General features: G+C 41.3%; 1 protein-coding gene across 1 annotated transcript in view; it reads right to left on the bottom strand.

The window, feature by feature from the left end:
• The window catches only part of SLC44A3 (solute carrier family 44 member 3), a 113,848-nt gene that overhangs the window by 43,574 nt on the left and 51,594 nt on the right, over positions 1–18,680 (bottom strand). Inside the window, exon 10 of the mRNA XM_003418452.4 lies at positions 6,543–6,708. Coding sequence (XP_003418500.2) covers positions 6,543–6,708 — 166 coding nt within the window. The remainder of the gene's footprint in view (positions 1–6,542; positions 6,709–18,680) is intronic.

The following is an 18,680-nucleotide window of genomic DNA, read 5'->3' on the forward strand; positions in this document are numbered from 1 at the left end:
GACCTTATTATGGTACTCAAGAGGGGATGCAGAGAGAAGAGGACAACACCTGCTTTCCATCTCGTAGGGAAACAAATGATTCATGGGCCACTGTGAATGGGGCCGTGGGGTTTGTTCCTGCAGGTACTGAAATCTGGGGGTTAGGTCTCAGCTTTCCGAGGTTTCCCTGCAATGGGATTAGCCATTTCAGACAGTGGAGTATCTGCACTATCTCAACTTCCCAGGTTCGTAACATCCTGGTTATGACTCCAGGCTCTCCAGGGCTTGGCTGGAAGAAGATGCAAAGGTTCTAGACGGTCAACAGCTGAGTTTTCACATCATCCTGTCATTCCTCCCCCTCTGTACTGTCTATATGGCTAGTGCCTTTGGCCGTCTCTCTGTAACAACCAGCAAAGCCTGCCTTCAGGAAGAGGATCTGATGATACCTGGTGAGGCTTAAAATAATACTTTTCCCTGAACTACCTATATTGTGAGTACTGGCCTAAGGGATGGCAAAAGCGTTAGACATTTTGGGCAACTCAGTGATGAGTTTATTAGGAGGCTTACTCATCTCCTCTTCAGGGAGCACATTCTGACTGGGCCACATGTACCCCAACTCTGTGGTTGGTGGCAGGCAGTGGTAGTGGGTAGGGAGACTCCAGGATGTATATGTGCACAATGAAACCCAGTGTCCCCTTTGCTTTAAACGGTGAGTGCCTTGAAAGCACTGAAGGTGCCTGGCTCTGTGCCACTGAGCCAGATCCCCAGAACACAACTTAAATTCAAGTCGCTGGACAAACTCAAGTCAGGGACAAAGGGTTAGTGGTTTGATCCATCCAAGTCCTATAACACCTTTGGGTCATGGTTATAAGTACTGTTTTGTAACTACTAGTCCCCCTGGATGACACAGAGCATAAACTAAGTAAGCAACTTCAGGGTCCTAGGAGCAAGTTTGAGCTTTCGTTACATCAGCCGTAACCAACCAGCTGCCTTCAAGCTGATTCCAACTTGTGGTGATCCCACGTGTGTCAGAGCAGAACTGTGCTCCACAGAGTTTTCAATGGCTGATTTTTCAGAAGTAGATTACCAGGCCCTTCTTCTGAGGAGCCTCTGGGTGGATTCAAACCTCCAATCTTTCAGTTAGCAGACATGAGTGTTAACTATTTCCACCAGCTATGGACTTCGGACTAGTGCTCACTATGGAAAATTTATTTTATGCTGAGGTTCCTGGGCCAGTAACAGCTGCATAGGATGGATGGCCTCTAATGTAAAGGTGATCCTGAAAGAAATGTGAACTGTGTGGTCCCCAAAGAGACCATATCTCTTACTGCAATTTCTTCCAACAAAATCACTGTAAGATGGGGTTGGGAGGGCTGGGGCGAGGCTATAAGTTTCATCTTTCCAATTCTACAGAGAGTGTAAGCTGTCTTTATTATCAAGAACAGAACTCTTTATTTGTCTTCAGTAACTGTTGTTGTTGTTAGCTGCTATCGAGTTGGTTCCAACTCACAGTGGCCCCATGAGTGACAGAATGAAACACTGCCCGGTCCTGTGCTATCCTCATAACAGTTGCTATGTTTGAGCTCACTGTTGCAGCCACTGTGTCAATCCATCTTTTTGAGGGTCTTCCTCCATTTCACTGACCCTGTACTTTACCAAGCATATGTCCTTCTCCAGGGACTGGTCCCTCCTGATAACATGTCCAAAGTATGTGAGACAAAGTCTTGCCATCACTGATTCTAAGAAGCATTCTGGCTGTACTTCTTTCAAGACAGATTTGTTTGTTCTTCTGGCAGTCCATGGTATATTCAATATTCTTCACCAACACCATAATTCAAAGGCATCGATCCTTTTTGGTTTTCCTTGGCTTGAATCAGGTGTACCTAAATAAGGAACTCTCGTTAGGGTTAGGGAATTCATCTCAGTCACCTGTCTAAATTCCTTAGGCTCTGCTATGAATCCATTTCCTCATGGGCTTCTCAGCAGACCCGGAAACATCTGGAAACCACCTTTTGAATATCTGAAAATGATGATGAAGTCACAGCTCAAATGTCCCTTCTTCAAGTTGAACACTTGTAGCTCCCTCCTGTCACATCTGCACAGCATCTTTATGCCTCTCAGTTGACATCTCTTTCAGCAAATGGCTGTAAAGGTAAATGTTACAGGCTGCTCATATACTGGTACTTGATGGTCTTTGTATGAACTCTTCAGCCCTCTTAGTGCTTTAAATGAATGACAAAGATGAATGCATCTCGCTGTATTTACTGATCCTCACCCTACCTGCAGGTCAGAACACAGGATTACAGAATTCTGAACTTTAGATAAGGAAAAACCCTGAAATTTCAAAACTACGCAGAAAATCAAAAAGAAAGCAGGACTCTTTAGCAAATGGAATAGTAATGTTAAAAATGAATCACTATGCATTTTATTTTGAATTAGTTTTATATGAAGATCATACATGAAATATATTGAAAAGTCAAATAGTACTACTAGACTGAACAGAACAAATAGCAGTTTTCTTCCTCCACCCCTAATTCTCTCTCCCTTTATTTTAGTTGTTTTTCTGGTACTCACTCTGTACTTCTAGATGAGATGTTCCTAGAGCTATTTTTTACATTCTTCAGCTTTAGGTATTATTTACCAACGGCCGACTGTGGAAGATGAAGGTTTGGTTCTCTTACACAGCCTCACCACCTCCTCTGCCAACACATAATTTCCCATCCTCCCACCCCCATATACTTATACTGTAGTTTTTAGTTAATGTTTAGTGTTTGCATTATCAGTACATGAATAGCATTCACAACTGATCTGAGTAACGTACTCCAATTATATTTCCTCTCCTGTACAACTTTTGGTGTTTCCTGAAGTTAACAACTATTTCGCACTCCTTTTCTCACTTGGTTTTCCATACGCTTCCCCAAAAGCTTCACCAAAGTGTGAATTATTTCTCAATATGTGTCAACACATCGGGTATTGTCTCAGTCTCAGTTTCTGTTCTTAAGAAACTGAGCCCACTGCCCTCCTGCTCCACCCTGGTCAGGTTGCTTTCTATGCCAGCTGCACAGCTACCCTCCTGGGAATTCCCTGCCCTTCTTGTCTGTTTTGGAGCCCCTGTGTCCTGGAACTCATGTCTTCCTCCTTGGCTTACTCATTAGTTTCAGTGGGTAAAATCTTACCTGAGAAAGGATTTATGGAAGAGGAATCTTTTGGGACTTTACATGACTGAATATAGCCTTATTCTCCTTTACCCTTGATTGATAATATGGACAGGTTCAGAATTCTTAGGTTGGAAATAATCTTTCCTGAGAATTTTGGCAGCCTTGCTCCACTGTCTTCCTGATTTAGAGTTGCTGTTGAAAAGTCAGATCCCATTCTGATTCTTGATCCTTTGCATGTGACCTGTTTTTCCCTCTGGAAGCTTCTAGGATCTTCTCTTTACTCATGTCCTCCAGGCCTGGAAATTTTTCTTTGATAATTCCTCCTCTTTTTTCTTTGTTCTCTATTTCTGGAATTCATATTGATTCAATATTGGGTCTCCCTGGATTTATCTTCTAACTTTTCATCTTTTCACATTTCTTTTCCATCTCCTTGTCTTTTTGATCTACCTTCTGGAAGAGTTCTTCAGCTTTATGTTTCAATCCTTCAATAGTAATTTTTGACTTTTGCAATCTTTTTTTTTTTTTTTACTAAGAGGTCTTTCTCGTTCTCTCGTTATTCCTTTTTTTTGTTTTGTTTTGGTTCTTATTTAATGGATGCAATATTTCTTTAAGATATTATAGTTCTGTTTGTTTTTTGTAGTTTTCTTTTGTTACCTGCATTGTCTCAGTTTTCTGTAAATTGTTTTGTTCATTTTGATCTCTTTCTTTTACTAGAAGCTTTATTCAAATGTTTAATAACTGTTCACAAAAAGTTCATATTTAAGAGTGGGGCACTGGAGAGTGAACTGGGAGCTCTGTGAGGGGCACTGCTCATTGACTGTTGAGATTTCCTGTCTGTTTAAGAGTCAGGGAACCAAGCCACTTCATTGAGGAACCCCCGTATGGCACTATCTACAGGTCTTTATTTGGGATTCGACAGTTTCTCCAGGGAAATAATCTTCCAACCTCCTACTAGAGGATATAAACCTGACTCGAATTTGAGTTGGTGGGGGGTTGTCCTCGTTAGTCAGTATTTCAACTTTAACTCCCCCCACCCTGTATTCAGTTCAGAGCCTTGCCCCAGCCACACCAGACACTAAGTCCACATGCTTGCAGGTTTGTATTTCCAGAGAGCAAACCTCCAGTCTTTTGCTGATGTGAAGGAACATGCTGGGGGTCTAACTGCTTCTTAGGAAGACTTCTAACTAATCTCTGGAAGCACATTTTACACTTGAATTTCTGAGCTTTTCTAAGCTTTGTGGCTCAAGTCAGCCTGGATCTTATTCGTATGCCCTCACCTACACAACACATAAGACAGGCAGGCCTCTCAGCTTTTTTCCCCAGTCTGTTGATTGTCAGCATTTGTCCCTCCTCTCTTCACCTTTCGGCCTCTGGTTGATGTCTCTTAATCACTGCCACTGCCTCTCTGTTTCTCAATGTCCTTGTGTGTTCATGTCTTTTTAACTCTTTCACATTTTTGGGGGTAGGAGGGGTGGAGATAAATGCATATGCTTAACTGGAAATCCAATCAAAAGATGTTTCAAATCAAAAGCCTTCATTGAAGACGCCTTGTGTAGTTATTCTAAGATAACTCAAAAAGCACTGTAGTCAGACAGATGCTACCTGCCAGCCAATGTCGTTATAATAACCCCTCCTCTCCTACACAGAAGCAACAAACACCACCCACCTCCAGCTGCTTAGAGGTTCTCAGTGCCCAGAGAACCAGGCTCTTCGTGGGTCCTCTAGAGTCTTTAATGAGGGAGGCTCCCCAACGGCACCACTATATTAAAAACCCACAGTGCTCTTTATCAGCAGGAGGTAACTGCTCTCCGGTATGAATCATCCCTGGTTGCCTTGGTTAACCCCATGAACACTCATGTTTATCTCCTCATTTGGTTGGAGAGACTACAGGAGGATCAGCCCTATCGGGAGTAAACTTCCTGCCTGAGTCCAACCCTATCATTGTCCTGGCCATGCTCTTCTTGCCTGCCATCTTATCATTGCCCCATAGAGAGTTACACATACAAACAAGAGGTAAAGGGCTTAGATGTGTGTGTGTCTCCTCAATTATTTTGATGAGGTAATGGGGTATAAACACTTTAAATATCATGATGAACACAGAAGCAAGTAATTAATTCAATAGTACTTAACCATATGAGGAACCCTGGTGGCGCAGTGGTTAAGAGCTTGGCTGCTTACCAAAAGGTCACCAGTTTGAATCCACCAGCCACTCCTTGGAAACCCTAAGGGGCAGTTCTACTCCGTCCCGTAGGGTCAGTATGGGTTGGAAACAACTCGATGGCAAGAGGTTTGGTATTTTTTTGGTAACTATATGAACACTGGAAACCCTGGTGGCACAGTGGTTAAGAGTTCGGCTGCTAACCAAAAGGTTAGCAATTTGAATCCAACAGGTGATCCTTGGAAACCCTGTGGGACAATTCTACTGTATCCTGTAGGGTCACTGCAAGTTGGAATCGACTCGATGGCAACGGGTTACATGAACATTAATTGTATTTTATAATGACATACAACTCCTTTAAGATTTAAATTGTTTTCCAAGCAAATATTCTTCTCATTTTACATAGCATAAAATGAGGCTCACAGAACTTATTGAAGTGTGTTCAAAATAGACCAGTAATTTTTTTTTTTAAGTTCTAAGTCAACAGAAATGACTATTTACCATAATATCCAAAGGTGGAAACAACTTAGACGTTCATCAACAGCTGAATGAATAAGCAAAATGTGGTCTACACATACTATTGAACACTATTCAGCTACAAAGAAAAATGAAGTCCTGATACATGCCACAATACAGGCGAACACTATACTAAGTGAAATAAGTCCGTCACAAAAGGACAGATACTGTAAGATCCCACTTATATGAAATACCTAGAATATGAAACATATACAGACCAAAGTTTATTGGTGGTTAGCAGGTGTGGGAGGGGCAGGGAAAGGGTTGTCATTGCTTAGGGGGCACTGAGTTTCTGTTGATGGTGATGGAGTAATTTGGTAGTAAGGGCTGTACAACATAAGGAATCTAATCAGTGTCACTGACTGTGCACATAAAAACATTAAATTGTTTTGCAAATGGCAAATGTTTTGTTATATATATTTTGTACCACAATAAAACAATTAAAAAATGGATATTTACATGAGAGACCAATCCTTCCTTTCAGGTATCTTTCAATTCTCAGCAATACGATCACTTCTCTTTTTGGCATCTGTCTGAATGTTCTAGCAAAAGGTCTTGGAAATCGACAGGTTTACTTTCTCACCACCAAATGTGCATCCAGTCTAATTTTTAGCTGTCTTTTACTCTTGCCAACCCCTTGTAAAGGTTATGTCAAAACTCCCAAACTATCTTTTGTAATGCCCAACATGAGCCAAACAGACAAACCAAGAGGAGTAAAATGCTGGACCTACCTGTTGAAATAACAAGTAACCACAGCCCCAGCGACAGTCATGTGCTGGCACGCGAGGATGAATTCGCTCGTCCAAATGAGGCCAATTAAATGGTACCACCACATATACCGAATGCCCCAAAAAGGCTTATATTCCACTTGGCCACCTTCAATGACCCGTGCAGCTCCTAAAGTTTAAAACATAAACATGTTTCACACCAAAGTTTTCCTAAGCAAAAGACTGGAAGATGGTTCAACAAGTCTCCCTCCCTCATGCTCGGCCTTCAGCCTCACGTGGAACATAGACGCCAGCATAAAGTTTGAAGTACCCACCACAATTCGAAGAACACACATTCAACTTGTAAATAACACCAACAACAGTAACTGCAGCAATGGATTGTAGGCAATTTGCAAGACATTTCATGTCCTCTAATACTGACACTTCCAGTAACCCAGTGCCGTCGAGTCGATTCCGACTCATAGCGATCCTATAGGACAGAGTAGAACTGCCCCATCCAGTTTCCAAGGAACGCCTGGTGGATTTGAACTGCCGACCCTTTGGTTAGCAGCCGTAGCACTTAACCGCTACGCCACCAGGGTTTCCCAGTACTGACACTAGTCCCTCATTATAGACGTGGAGACTGAGGTTTGGAAGAAACAAGTACCTTTGGTAAAGTCTTCACTGCTCCTTATTGGTAGATGGGGAATATAAACCCGGGCACATCAGACTCTAAAACCCACAATTTTTCTACCCCACCACTTTGTGAGGCAAACTAAACTTGTTATGATGATGACACCACACAAAGCTGTCAGGACTGTGTTCTAAAAACCTACTTCACCAAACGTTTGGGCTTTGTAAAAGAGACAAGGATCTTCATTTTTTTTTTCAAAGAGATTCATTTCAGGTCTTATTTAAAGAGCAAGCTCTCCTAACACATATAAACTGTCTACTGGGCCTCATCGTTAAGCCTCCTAATTTTAAATCTCAGCTTCGCTTCTTCCTGCTTGGCCTGGGACAAGCTATTTGGCTGCTGGGAGTATCAGTATCTTCATCTGTAATACTCATTTCCCGATTTAGATGGCGTGAGATTACCTGGTAAGTACCTAGTATAGGGCCTGGCTCACAGAAATATCACTCCATAGGTGATGATGGTAATTATTATTATTAAATTTCAGGAGCTCAGTACTGTATCAAACTGACGCGGGCAGGGTAGTTCTAATAGCGCTCTGCCGTTCACATGGGGCTGTTCCCTGCTTCCTTTTCCCTCATCCAAAGAAGTCTTCAAATTAACTCTGCAGACACTTTTAAATCCAAATCCCAGTCTCTGTGGCTGCATTTGATTTCTAGATGGCCTTCTGCTATGGATTTTTAAATAATTTATTTATGCCCTGGTGATGCAGTGGTTAAGCACTCAGCTGCTAACCAAAAGGTTGGCGGTTCAACCATCAGCCACTCTACAGGAGAAGGATGTGGCAGTCTGCTTCTGTAAAGATCACAGCCTAGGAAACCCTATGGGGCAGTTCTGCTCTGTCCTGTAGGGTTGCTATAAGTCGGAATTGACTCGATGGCAATGGGTTTATTCAAAATAACTTATCATAAGTAAGAGGATGAGCACTTTTGTCATTGGAGACACAACTTGAACAGCATTTAAAGATGGTTTCACATTTCCTGTCATAGCTATTTTTAGGTTTATCATTTATCTATTTTTAAACACAACAGGATCTGTGTGCAAAGGAAGTGGGAGAAGATAATCATGCTGTAGAGCAACACTGATCCCACAGACTAAGGCTGGTTTTCATTCCTTACACTCTGCTGAACAAGAGTTACATTGTGAGAAAGAGCGCAACAACTCTATTTACAGAGAGAAGTTTATATTTTATCAAATACTAGGCATATTTTGGCTGGGAGGCAATCTGTTTCAGGTAAGAAAAAGAAAATTCAGGTAAGGCGCTGATAAATGGTTATGCTTTTCGAAATTGGGCGTGTTTCAGAAAAAAAATTCCTGACTCCAAAGGAGCTGACCCGCCACAAATAGAGCACATGTTGAGGTTGATGAGGCCGGTGGAGACTTTGAGACGTGCTCTCTGAAATATCACAAGTGCTGCGGGTCAGCGGACAAGCACACTGCTCCTCCTACAAGGCCCATGAGTCCCTGCGACGGACTGCAGTTACACAAGAATAGGTTCACAACATCACACAGGGTTTGACATTTTCACAGAATAGGAAAAATGGTTTCCTCAGACACCAACAAAAGGCACATACGAACGGCCTGGATGCTGAGGGAGAACCTTCGCTCCACTTGGCTGCCCTGTGTGTCAATGGTGCAGTCATACACGTCCCAGCCTGGCAACGCTGGGGACAGTGGTCAGCGAGTGGAGCAGCTAAAATGATAAGTCGAGATCCATTTAGGCCGTGGAGACCTTTGACATTCCCTGAGGAAGCAGAACCAACAAGTTACTTTGGAGTGATCGCTCTTGTTTTTGAACATCCTATGGAAGCCAATTTCTATTTGTTCCTTTGGATTTTTTTTTTACTAGGCTGCTTAGCTTTTACTTTAGGGCAGGGTTTCTCAACTTCAGCACTGACTGACTTTTTGGACTAGGTAATTCTCTTCATTATGGGGGGGCTGTCTTGGTCATTGTAGGATGTTTAGCAGCATCTCTGGCCTCTACCCACTGGGTGCCAGTAGCACCCCCCATCCCTCCCCGGCTATGATAATCAAAAATATTTCTACGCAATGAAAACATTCCCTGGGGGACGGGAAGGTTGGTCGTCCCTGGTTGAGAATCACCACTTTAAACAAACATTCTCCCAAGAATCAGGTGCCCTGGCTTTAGGGTGAAAGCCTGGAAAAAGAAGCCTGAGATAGCCGCCAGCCCGTGGGTGGGGCAGGCCTGTTTATGCACATGGCTGCCCTCTCCTGGATGGCTGTGTCAGTGCAGGCACGATCCCCTCAACTGACCAGCTCTTTGTTCCTATGACTAAAAGAGTGTGATGCTAAAGGGTGTTGATGGGAACTGGACTACAGACAGATCCCAGGACAGGATGGATTTCAGGGACGGTGGTGGGAAAAGCAATGAACTGAGAGAAGGCTTATGTTCCAGTCTCAGCTTTGACATGTGTGACAAGCAATCTGGACCTCAGATGGCTCATATTAAAGATGGAGAGGTAGGACACGACAAAGTCTGTGGCAGAGGTTACAGGCTTGGGCTTGAGAGCCACGCAGGCAGAGATTCACATCTCCACACTGCCCCCTACCGGCCTACCAACCTCAGGCAAGTTACGGGACTTCTTAAATCTGTTTTATTCTGTAATCTGAGCATACTAATACTAGTATAAATACTTTTTGTTCCCTTGGTGAGTCTGGCCAGTCTTATTACTGTAAATGCCATATACACAGCTGAGGATTAAATAGGCAAGGCACTTAGACCAGTGCCTGGTACAAAGTGAAGTGCCATATATGGTTAGAGGTGCAAATAGAAAGGTTGCTAATTAGAGTCCACCCAGAGGTACACTCAGAAAGGCCTGGTGATTTACTGCCGAAAACTCAGCCATTGAAAACTCTATGGAGCATGGCTCTACTTTGACACGTGAGGTTGCCACAAGTCAGAGTTGACTCGACAGCAACTGGTTTTATAGGTATGATTCCAGTTCTGAAATCAATAAATATGTATTGAGCATCTACTGCATGCTGGCATTAAGCTGGACATTAGCTATTGGGGAAAAAAAATGAAAGAAGAAAAAAAATCTACACAGTCTACTCATCTCCCCTTCTCCTGGACAACTCTTTTTAATTTTTCCTCCAACCTCCAAGAGCTTCCTTCCTATCTTCACTCAGAGCCAATGACTTCACTTCCTGTTTCTCTGAGAAAACTGAAGCAATCATAAGACCTCTGTGAATGCCCACCCCCAAATCAACCCTCTATCTGCATACGCTTGTAATTTCCCCACAACCTTAAGATTATAAATCATCCACCAGCCTAAGCCAAGCCGTCCACTAGATCTCGTCCTTTCTCACGTACTTGAGGATATCTTCTCAGCAACTCTCCTTGTCTGTCTTGCTTCATCAAAACATTCCTCTCTATTAAATCATTCTTTTTTTAAAAAAAAAAATTATCGTCCTTTAAGTGAAAGTTTACAAATCAAGTCAGTCTCTCACACAAAAACTTATATACACCTTGCTACATACTCCCAATTGCTCTCTCCCTAATGAGACAGCCCACTCTCTCCCTCCACTCTCTCTTTTGTGTCCATTTCGCCAGCTTCTAACCCCCTCTACCCTCTCATTTCCCCTCCAGAGAGGAGGTGCCAACATAGTCTCAAGTGTCCACCTGATCCAAGAAGCTCACTCCTCACCAGCATCCCTCTCCAACCCATTGTCCAGTCCAGTCCGTGTCTGAAGAGTTGGCTTTGGGAATGATTCCTGTCCTGGGCCAACAGAAGGTCTGGGGGCCATGACCACCGGGGTCATTCCAGTCTCAGTCAGACCAGTAAGTCTGGTCTTTTCACGAGAATTTGGAATCTGCACTCCACTGCTCTCCTGCTCCCTCAGGGGTTCTCTGTTGTGTTCCCTGTCAGGGCAGTCATCGGTTATAGCCAGGCACCATCTAGCCCTTCTGGTCTCAGGTTGATGTAGTCTCTGGTTTATGGGGTCCTTTCTGTCTCTTGGGCTCATAATTACCTTGTGTCTTTGGTGTTCTTCATTCTCCTTTACTCCAGGTGAGTTGAGGCCAATTGATGCATCTTAGATGGCTGCTTGTTAGTGTTTAAGCCCCCAGACACCGCTCTCCAAAGTGGGATGCAGAATGTTTTCTTAATAGATTTTATTATGCCAGTTGACTTAAATGTCCCTTGAAACCACGATCCCCAAACCCCTTGCCCCTGCTACACTGGCCTTCGAAGCATTCAGTTTATTCAGGAAGCTTCTTTGCTTTTGGTTTAGTCCAGTTGTGCTGACCTCCCTTGTATTGTGTTGTCTTTCCCGTCACCTAAAGTAGTTCTTATCTACTATCTAATTAGTGAATACCCCTCTCCCACACTCCCTCCCTTCCCCTTCTTGTAGCCATCAAAGAATGTCTTCTTCTCTGTTTAAGCTATTCCTCGAGTTCTTATAAAAGTAGTCTCACATAATATTTGTCCTTTTGCAACTGACTAATTTCACTAAGCATAATGCCTTCCAGATTTCTCCATGTTATGAAATGTTTCACAGATTCATCACTGTTCTTTATCAATGCACAGTATTCCATTGTGTGAATATACCATAATTTATTCATCCGTTGATGGGCACCTTGGTTGTTTCCAGCTTTTTGCTATTGTAATCAATGCTGCAATGAACATGGGTGTGCATATATCTGTTTGTGTAAAGGCTCTTATTTCTCTAGGATATATTCCAAGGAGCAGGATTGCTGGATCATATAGTAGTTCTATTTCTAGCTTTTTAAGGAAGTGCCAAATCAATTTCCAAAGTGGTTGTACCATTTTACATTCCTACCAGCAGTGTAAAAGTGTTCCAATCTCTCCACAGCCTCTCCAACATTTATTATTTTGTATTTTTTGGAGTAATGCCAGCCTTGTTGGAGTGAGATGGAATCTCATTGTAGTTTTGATTTGCATTTCTCTAATGGCTAATGATCGTGGAATCGACTCAACGGCAGTGGGTTTAATGATCCTGAGCATCTCCTCATGTATCTGTTAGCTCCGGGAATGTCTTCTTTAGTGAAGGGTCTGTTCATATCTTTTGCCCATTTTTTAAATTGGGTTATTTGTCTTTTTGTAGTTGAGTTTTTGCAGTATCATACAGATTTTAGAGATCAGGTGCTGATCGGAAATGTCACAGCTAAAAACTTTTTCCCAGTCTGTAGGCAATCTTTTTATTCTTTTGGTGAAGTCTTTGGATGAGCATAGGTGTTTGATTTTTAGGAGCCCTTAATTATTCTTCTGCATTGTTAGTAATATTTTGTATACTGTTTATGCCATGTATTAGGGCTCCTAACGCTGTCCCTATTTTTTCTTTCATAATCTTTACTGTTTTAGTTTTTCTATGTAGGCCTTTGATCCAGCCTGAGCTCATTTTTCTACATGGAGTGAGGTATGGGCTTTGTTTTGTTTTTTTGCAAATGGATATGAAGTTATGCCAGCACCATTTGTTAAAAAGACTGTCTTTTCCCCCATTTAAATCTTTTGGGGCCTTTGTCAAATATCAACTGCTCATATGAGGATGGATTTATGTCTGGATTCTCAATTTTGCTCCATTGGTCTATGTATCTGTTGTTGTACAGTTCCAGGCCATTTTGACTACTGTGCTGGTATACTAGGTTCTAAAATCTGGTAGAGTTAAGGCCTCCCACTTTGTTCTTCTTTTTCAGTAATACTTCCTTTATCTGGAGCCCCTTTCCCTTCCAATTGAAGTTGGTGATTTGTTTCTCCATCTCACTAAAAAATGTTGTTGGAATTTGGATCAGAATTGCATTAAATCTATAGATCGGTTTTGGTAGAAAATACTTTTTTTATAATTTTCCATTCATCCAGTTTTCCTATCCCTTCCTGCCTTCACTTTTGGGCTTGTGTGCCCATTTAGTCTCGTATACATGATTGAACTACGAAGCACTTTCCTCGGGTATGTCACTGTTTGCCCTATAGACCTGACTAATCTTTGGCTGAAGAGTTAAACTTGAGAGTGACTTCGGTACTGAGTTAAAAGGGTGTAGAGCCATACTCTCAAGGTTTCTCCAGTCTCTGTCAGACCAGCATTCTGGACTTTTTTTTTTTTTTTGAGAATTTGGACTTTGGCTACATTTTTCTCCCACTCTGTCCAGGACCCTCTATTGTGATCCCTGTCAGAGCAGTTGGTGGTGGCAGCCGGGCACCATCTAATTGTTCTAGGCTCGGTCTGGTGGAACTGGGGTAGTTGTGTTCCATTAGTCCTTTGGACTAATCTTTCCCTTTTGTCTTTGCTTTTCTTCATTCTCCTTTGCTCCAGCCAGAATGTGACCAGTAGATGTATCTAGACGGCCGCTCACAGGCTTTTAGAACCCCAGATGCTACCCACCACAGTCAGAATTAGAACATTTTCTTTATAAATTATACTAGGCCAATTGAGCTAAGTGTTCCCTGAGACCATGGTTCCCAGCCCTCAGCCACTAACTTGGTCCCTCAAGGAGTTTGGATGTGTCTGTGAAGGTTCTGGGACTTTGCCTTAGTCAAGTTGTGCTGATTTCCCCAGTATTGTGTAGTATCTTACCCTTCACGAAAATTACCACCTTACTCCTATCTAGTTAGTGTTTTTCCCTCCCCACCTCTCCTCTCCCTCATAACCATCAAAGATTCTTTCTGTGTGTAAACCTTTTCATGAGTTTTTTTTATTATGCTTTAAGTGAAAGTTTACAAATCAAGTCTCTCATACAAAAATTTATATACACCTCGCTATGTACTCCTGCTACGGCTGCTAACCAAAAGGCGAGCAGTTCAAATACGCCAGGTGCTCCTTGGAAACTCTATGGGGCAGTTCTACCCTGTCCTATAGGGTCGCTATGAGTCGGAATCGACTCGATGGCAATGGGTTTTTTTGTGTGGATGTACTCCTAGTTGCTCTCCCACTAATGAGACAGGCCATTCCTTCTCTGCACCCGTATTCCCCATGGCCTTTTCACCAGCTCCTGTCCCCCTCTGCCTTCTCATCTCCCCTCCAGACATGAGCTGCCGACATAGTCTCATGTGTCTACTTGACCCAAGAAGCTCACTCCTCACCAGTATCATTTTCTATCTTATAGTCCAGTCTAATCCCTGTATGAAGAGTTGGCTTTGGGAATGGTTCCAGTTCTGGGCTAACAGAAGGTCTGGGGACCATGACCTCTGGGGTCCTTCTAGTCTCAGTCAGACCATTAAGTCTGGTCTTTTTACAAGAATTTGAGGTCTGCATCCCACTGCTCTCCTGCTCCATCACGGATTCTTTGTTGTGTTCCCTGTCAGAGCAGTCATCGATTGTAGCCAGGCACCATCTAGTTCTTCTGGTCTCAGGCTGATGTAGTCTCTGATTTATGTGGCCCTTTCTGTCTCTTGGACTCATAATTACCTTGTGTCTTTGGTGTTCTTCATTCTCCTTTGCTCCAGGTGGGCTGAGATCAATTGACCTTAGATGGCCACTCGCTAGCGTTTAAGACCCGAGGCCACTCACCAAAGTGGGATGCAGAATGCTTTCTTAATAGATTTTATTATGCCAATTGACCTAGATGTCCCCTGAAACCATGGCCCCCAGACATCCACCCCTGCTACTCTGGTCTTTAAAGAGTTTGGTTTATTGAGGAAACTTCTTTGCTTTTAGTTTAGTCCAGTTGTGCTGACCTCTCCTATATTGCGTGTTATCTTTCCATTCACCTAAAATAGTCCTTGTCTATCTAATTAGTGAAAATCCCTCTCCCTCCCTCCCTCCCCATCCTCGTAACCATAAAGAATATTTTCTTCTGTGTTTAAACTATTTCTTGAGTTCTTATAATAGTGGTCTCATACAATATTTGTCCTTTTGCAACTAACTAATTTCACTCAGCATAATGCCTTCAGATTCCTCCACGTTATGAAATGTTTCACAGATTCATCAGTTCTTTATTGATATGTAGTATTCAATTGCGTGAATATACTCTAATTTATTTATCCATTCGTTGATGGGCACCTTGGTTGTTTCCATCTTTTTGCTATTGTAAACAGTGCTGCAATGAACATGGGTGTGCATTTATCTGTTCGTGTAAAGGCTCTTATTTCTTTAGGATATATTCCAAGAAATGGGATTGCTAGATCGTATGGTAGTTCTATTTCTAGCTTTTTAAGGAAGCAGCAAATCAATTTCCAAAGTGGTTGTACCATTTGACATTCCCGCTAGCAGTGTATAAGTGTTCCAATCTCTCCACAAGCTCTCCAACATTTATTATTTTGTGTTTTCTGGATTAATGCCAGCCTTGTTGGACTTTTGTAGTTTTGATTTGCATTTTTCTAATGGCTAATGATCATGACCATTTCCTCATGTATCTGTTAGCTGCCTGAATGTCTTCTTTGGTGAAGCGTCTGTTCATATTCTTTGCTCATTTTTTAATTGGGTTATTTGTCTTTTTGTTGAGTTTTTGCAATATCATGTAGATTTTTGGAATCAGATGCTGATTGGAAATATAGCTAAAAACTTTTTCCCAGTCTGTAGGTAATGTTTTTATTCTTTTGGTGAAGTCTTTGGATGAGCATAGGCATTTCATTGTTAGGAGCTCCCAGTTATCTAGTTTCTCTTCTGCATTGGTAGTAATGTCTTGTATACCGTTTATGCCATCTATTAGGGCTCCTAGCATTGTCCCTATTTTTTCTTCCATGATCTTTATCATTTTAGATTTTATATTTAGGTCTTTGATCCAATTTGAGTTAGTTTTTGCACATGGTCTGAAGTATGGGTCTTGTTTCATTTTTTTGCAGATGGATATCCAGTTATGCCAGCACCATTTGTTAAAAATACTGTCTTTTCCCCATTTAACTGACTTTGGGCCATTGTCAAGTATCAGCTGCTCATATGTGGATGGATTTATGTCTGGATTCTCAATTCTGTTCCATCGGTCTATGTGTTTGTTGTTGTGCCAGTACCAGGCTGTTCTGACTACTGTGGCGGTATAATATGTTCTAAAATCTAAAAATATGCTCTTTTCCAGTAATGCTTTACTTCTCCGGGGCCTCTTTCCCTTCCGTATGAAGTTGGTGATTTGTTTCTCCATCTCATTAAAATATGTCATTGGAATTTGGATTGGAATTGAGTTGTATCTATAGACCACTTTTGGTAGAACAGACATTTTTACAATGTAGAGTCTTCCTATCCATGAGCAAGGTATGTAGGTCTCTTTTGGTTTCTGGCAGTAGTGTCTCACAGTTTTCTGTGCACAGGTCTTACGTCTCTTGTTAGATTTATTCCTAAGTATTTTATCTTCTTGGGAGCTACTGTAAATGGTATTGATTTGGTGATTTCCACTTTGATGTTCTCTTTGTTGGTGTAGAGGAATCCAACGGATTTTTGTATGTTTGTCTTGTATCCTGATACTCTGCTGAACTCTTCTATTAGTTTCAGTAGTTTTCTTGAGGATTCTTTGAGGTTTTCTGTGTATAAGATTATGTCATCTGCAAATAGAGATACTTTTACTTCTTCCTTACCAATCTGCATGCCCTTTATTTCTTTATCTAGCCTAATTGCTCTGGCCAGGACCTCCAGCACAACGTTGAATAAGAGTGGTGATAAAGGGCATCCTTGCCTGGTTCCTGTTCTCGAGGGGAATGTTTTCAGACTGTCTCCATTTAGGATGATGTTGGCTGTTGACTTTATATAAATGTCCTTTATTACATTGAGGAATTTTCCTCCTATTTCTATTTTGCTGGGAGTTTTTATCATGAAAGGGTGTTGAACTTTGTCAAATGACTTTTCTGCATCAATTGATAAGATCATGTGGTTCTTGGCTTTTGTTTTATGTGATAGATTACACTGATTGTTTTTCTAATGTTGAATTATCCCAGTATACCTGGTATGAATCCCACTTGGTCATAGTGAATTATTTTTTGATATGTTGTTGAATTTTATTAGCTAGAATTTTGTTGAGGATCTTTTCATCTAAGTTAATGAGGGATAAAAAAAAAAATCATGAGGGATATAGGTCTGTAATTTTCTTTTTTTGTGGTATCTTTACCTAGTTTTGGTATCAGGGATATGCTGGCTTCATAGAATGAGTTTGGTAGTATTCTGTCCTTTTCTATGCTCTGAAATACCTTTAACTCTTCTCTGAAAGTTTGGTAGAACTCTCCAGTGAAGCCCTAAGGGCCAGGGCTTTTTTTTTTGATTACCTTTTCAGTCTCTTTTGTTATGGGTTTATTTGTTTGTTCTACTTCTGTTCATGTTAATTTAGGTAGGTAGTGTGTTTCTAGGAATTCATCCATTTCTTCTAGGCTTTCAAATTTGTTAAGAGTACAATTTTTCATAGTAAGCTGATATGATTCTTTTCATTTCAGTTGGGTCTGTTGTGATATTGCCCATCTCATTTCTTATCGGGTTATTTGCTTCCTCTCCTGTTTTTCTTTTGTCAGTTTGGCCAATGGTTTATCAATTTTGTTAATTTTTTCAAAGAGCCAGCTTTTGGTCTTGTTAACTCTTTCAATTGTTTTTTTTGTTCTCTATTTCATTTAATTCTGCTCTAATTTTTATTATTTGCATTCTTCTGCTGCCTGAGGATTTCTTTTGCTGCTCTCTTTCTATTTGTTCAAGTTGTGGGGATAATTCTTTGATTTTGCCCCTGTTTTCTTTTCAGATGTGTGCATTTATTGCTATAAATCGACCTGTGAGCACTGCTTTAGCTGTGTCCCAAAGGTTCTGATGGGAAGTGTTTTCATTCTCATTGGATTCTATGAATTTCTTTATTCCTTCCTTAATGTCTTCTATAACCCAGTTGTTTCTGAGCAGGGTACTGTTCAGTTTCCAAGTGTTTGATTTCTTTTCCCTGCTTTTTCTGTTATTGATTTCTACTTTATGGCCTTATGGGCAGAGAAGATGCTTTGTAATATTTTGATGTTTTCGATTCTGTTAAGGCTTGCTTTTATGACCTAATATGAGGTCTATTCTAGAGAATGTTCCATGCGAGTTGGAAAAGAAAGTATACTTGGCTGCCGTTGGGTGGAGTGTTCTGTATATGTCTATGACGTCAAGTTGGTTGATTGTGGCATTTAGATCTTCCATGTCTTTATTGAGCTTGTTTCTGGATGTCCTGTCCTTCACCAAAAATGATGTGTTGAAGTCTCCTACTATTATTGTGGAGCTGTCTATCTCACTCTTCAATGCTGTTAAAGTTTGTTTTATGTATCTTGAAGCCCTGTCATTGAGTGTATAAATATTTAATATGGTTATATCTTCCTGGTATATTGTCCCTTTATTCATTACATAGTGTCCTGCCTTATCCTTTGTGGTAGATTTAACTTTAAAGTTTATTTCGTTAGAAATTAATATTGCCACTCCTGCTCTTTTTTGATTGTTTTTTGCTTGATATATATTTTTTCCATCCTTTGAGTTTTAGTTTGTTTGTGTCTTTAAGTTTAAGGTGTGTCTCTTGTAGGAAGCATATTGACAGATCGTGTTTTTTTAACTCATTTTGCCACCCTCTG

Source organism: Loxodonta africana, chromosome 3, assembly GCF_030014295.1.
Source record: "Loxodonta africana isolate mLoxAfr1 chromosome 3, mLoxAfr1.hap2, whole genome shotgun sequence".
NCBI lineage: Eukaryota > Metazoa > Chordata > Mammalia > Proboscidea > Elephantidae > Loxodonta > Loxodonta africana.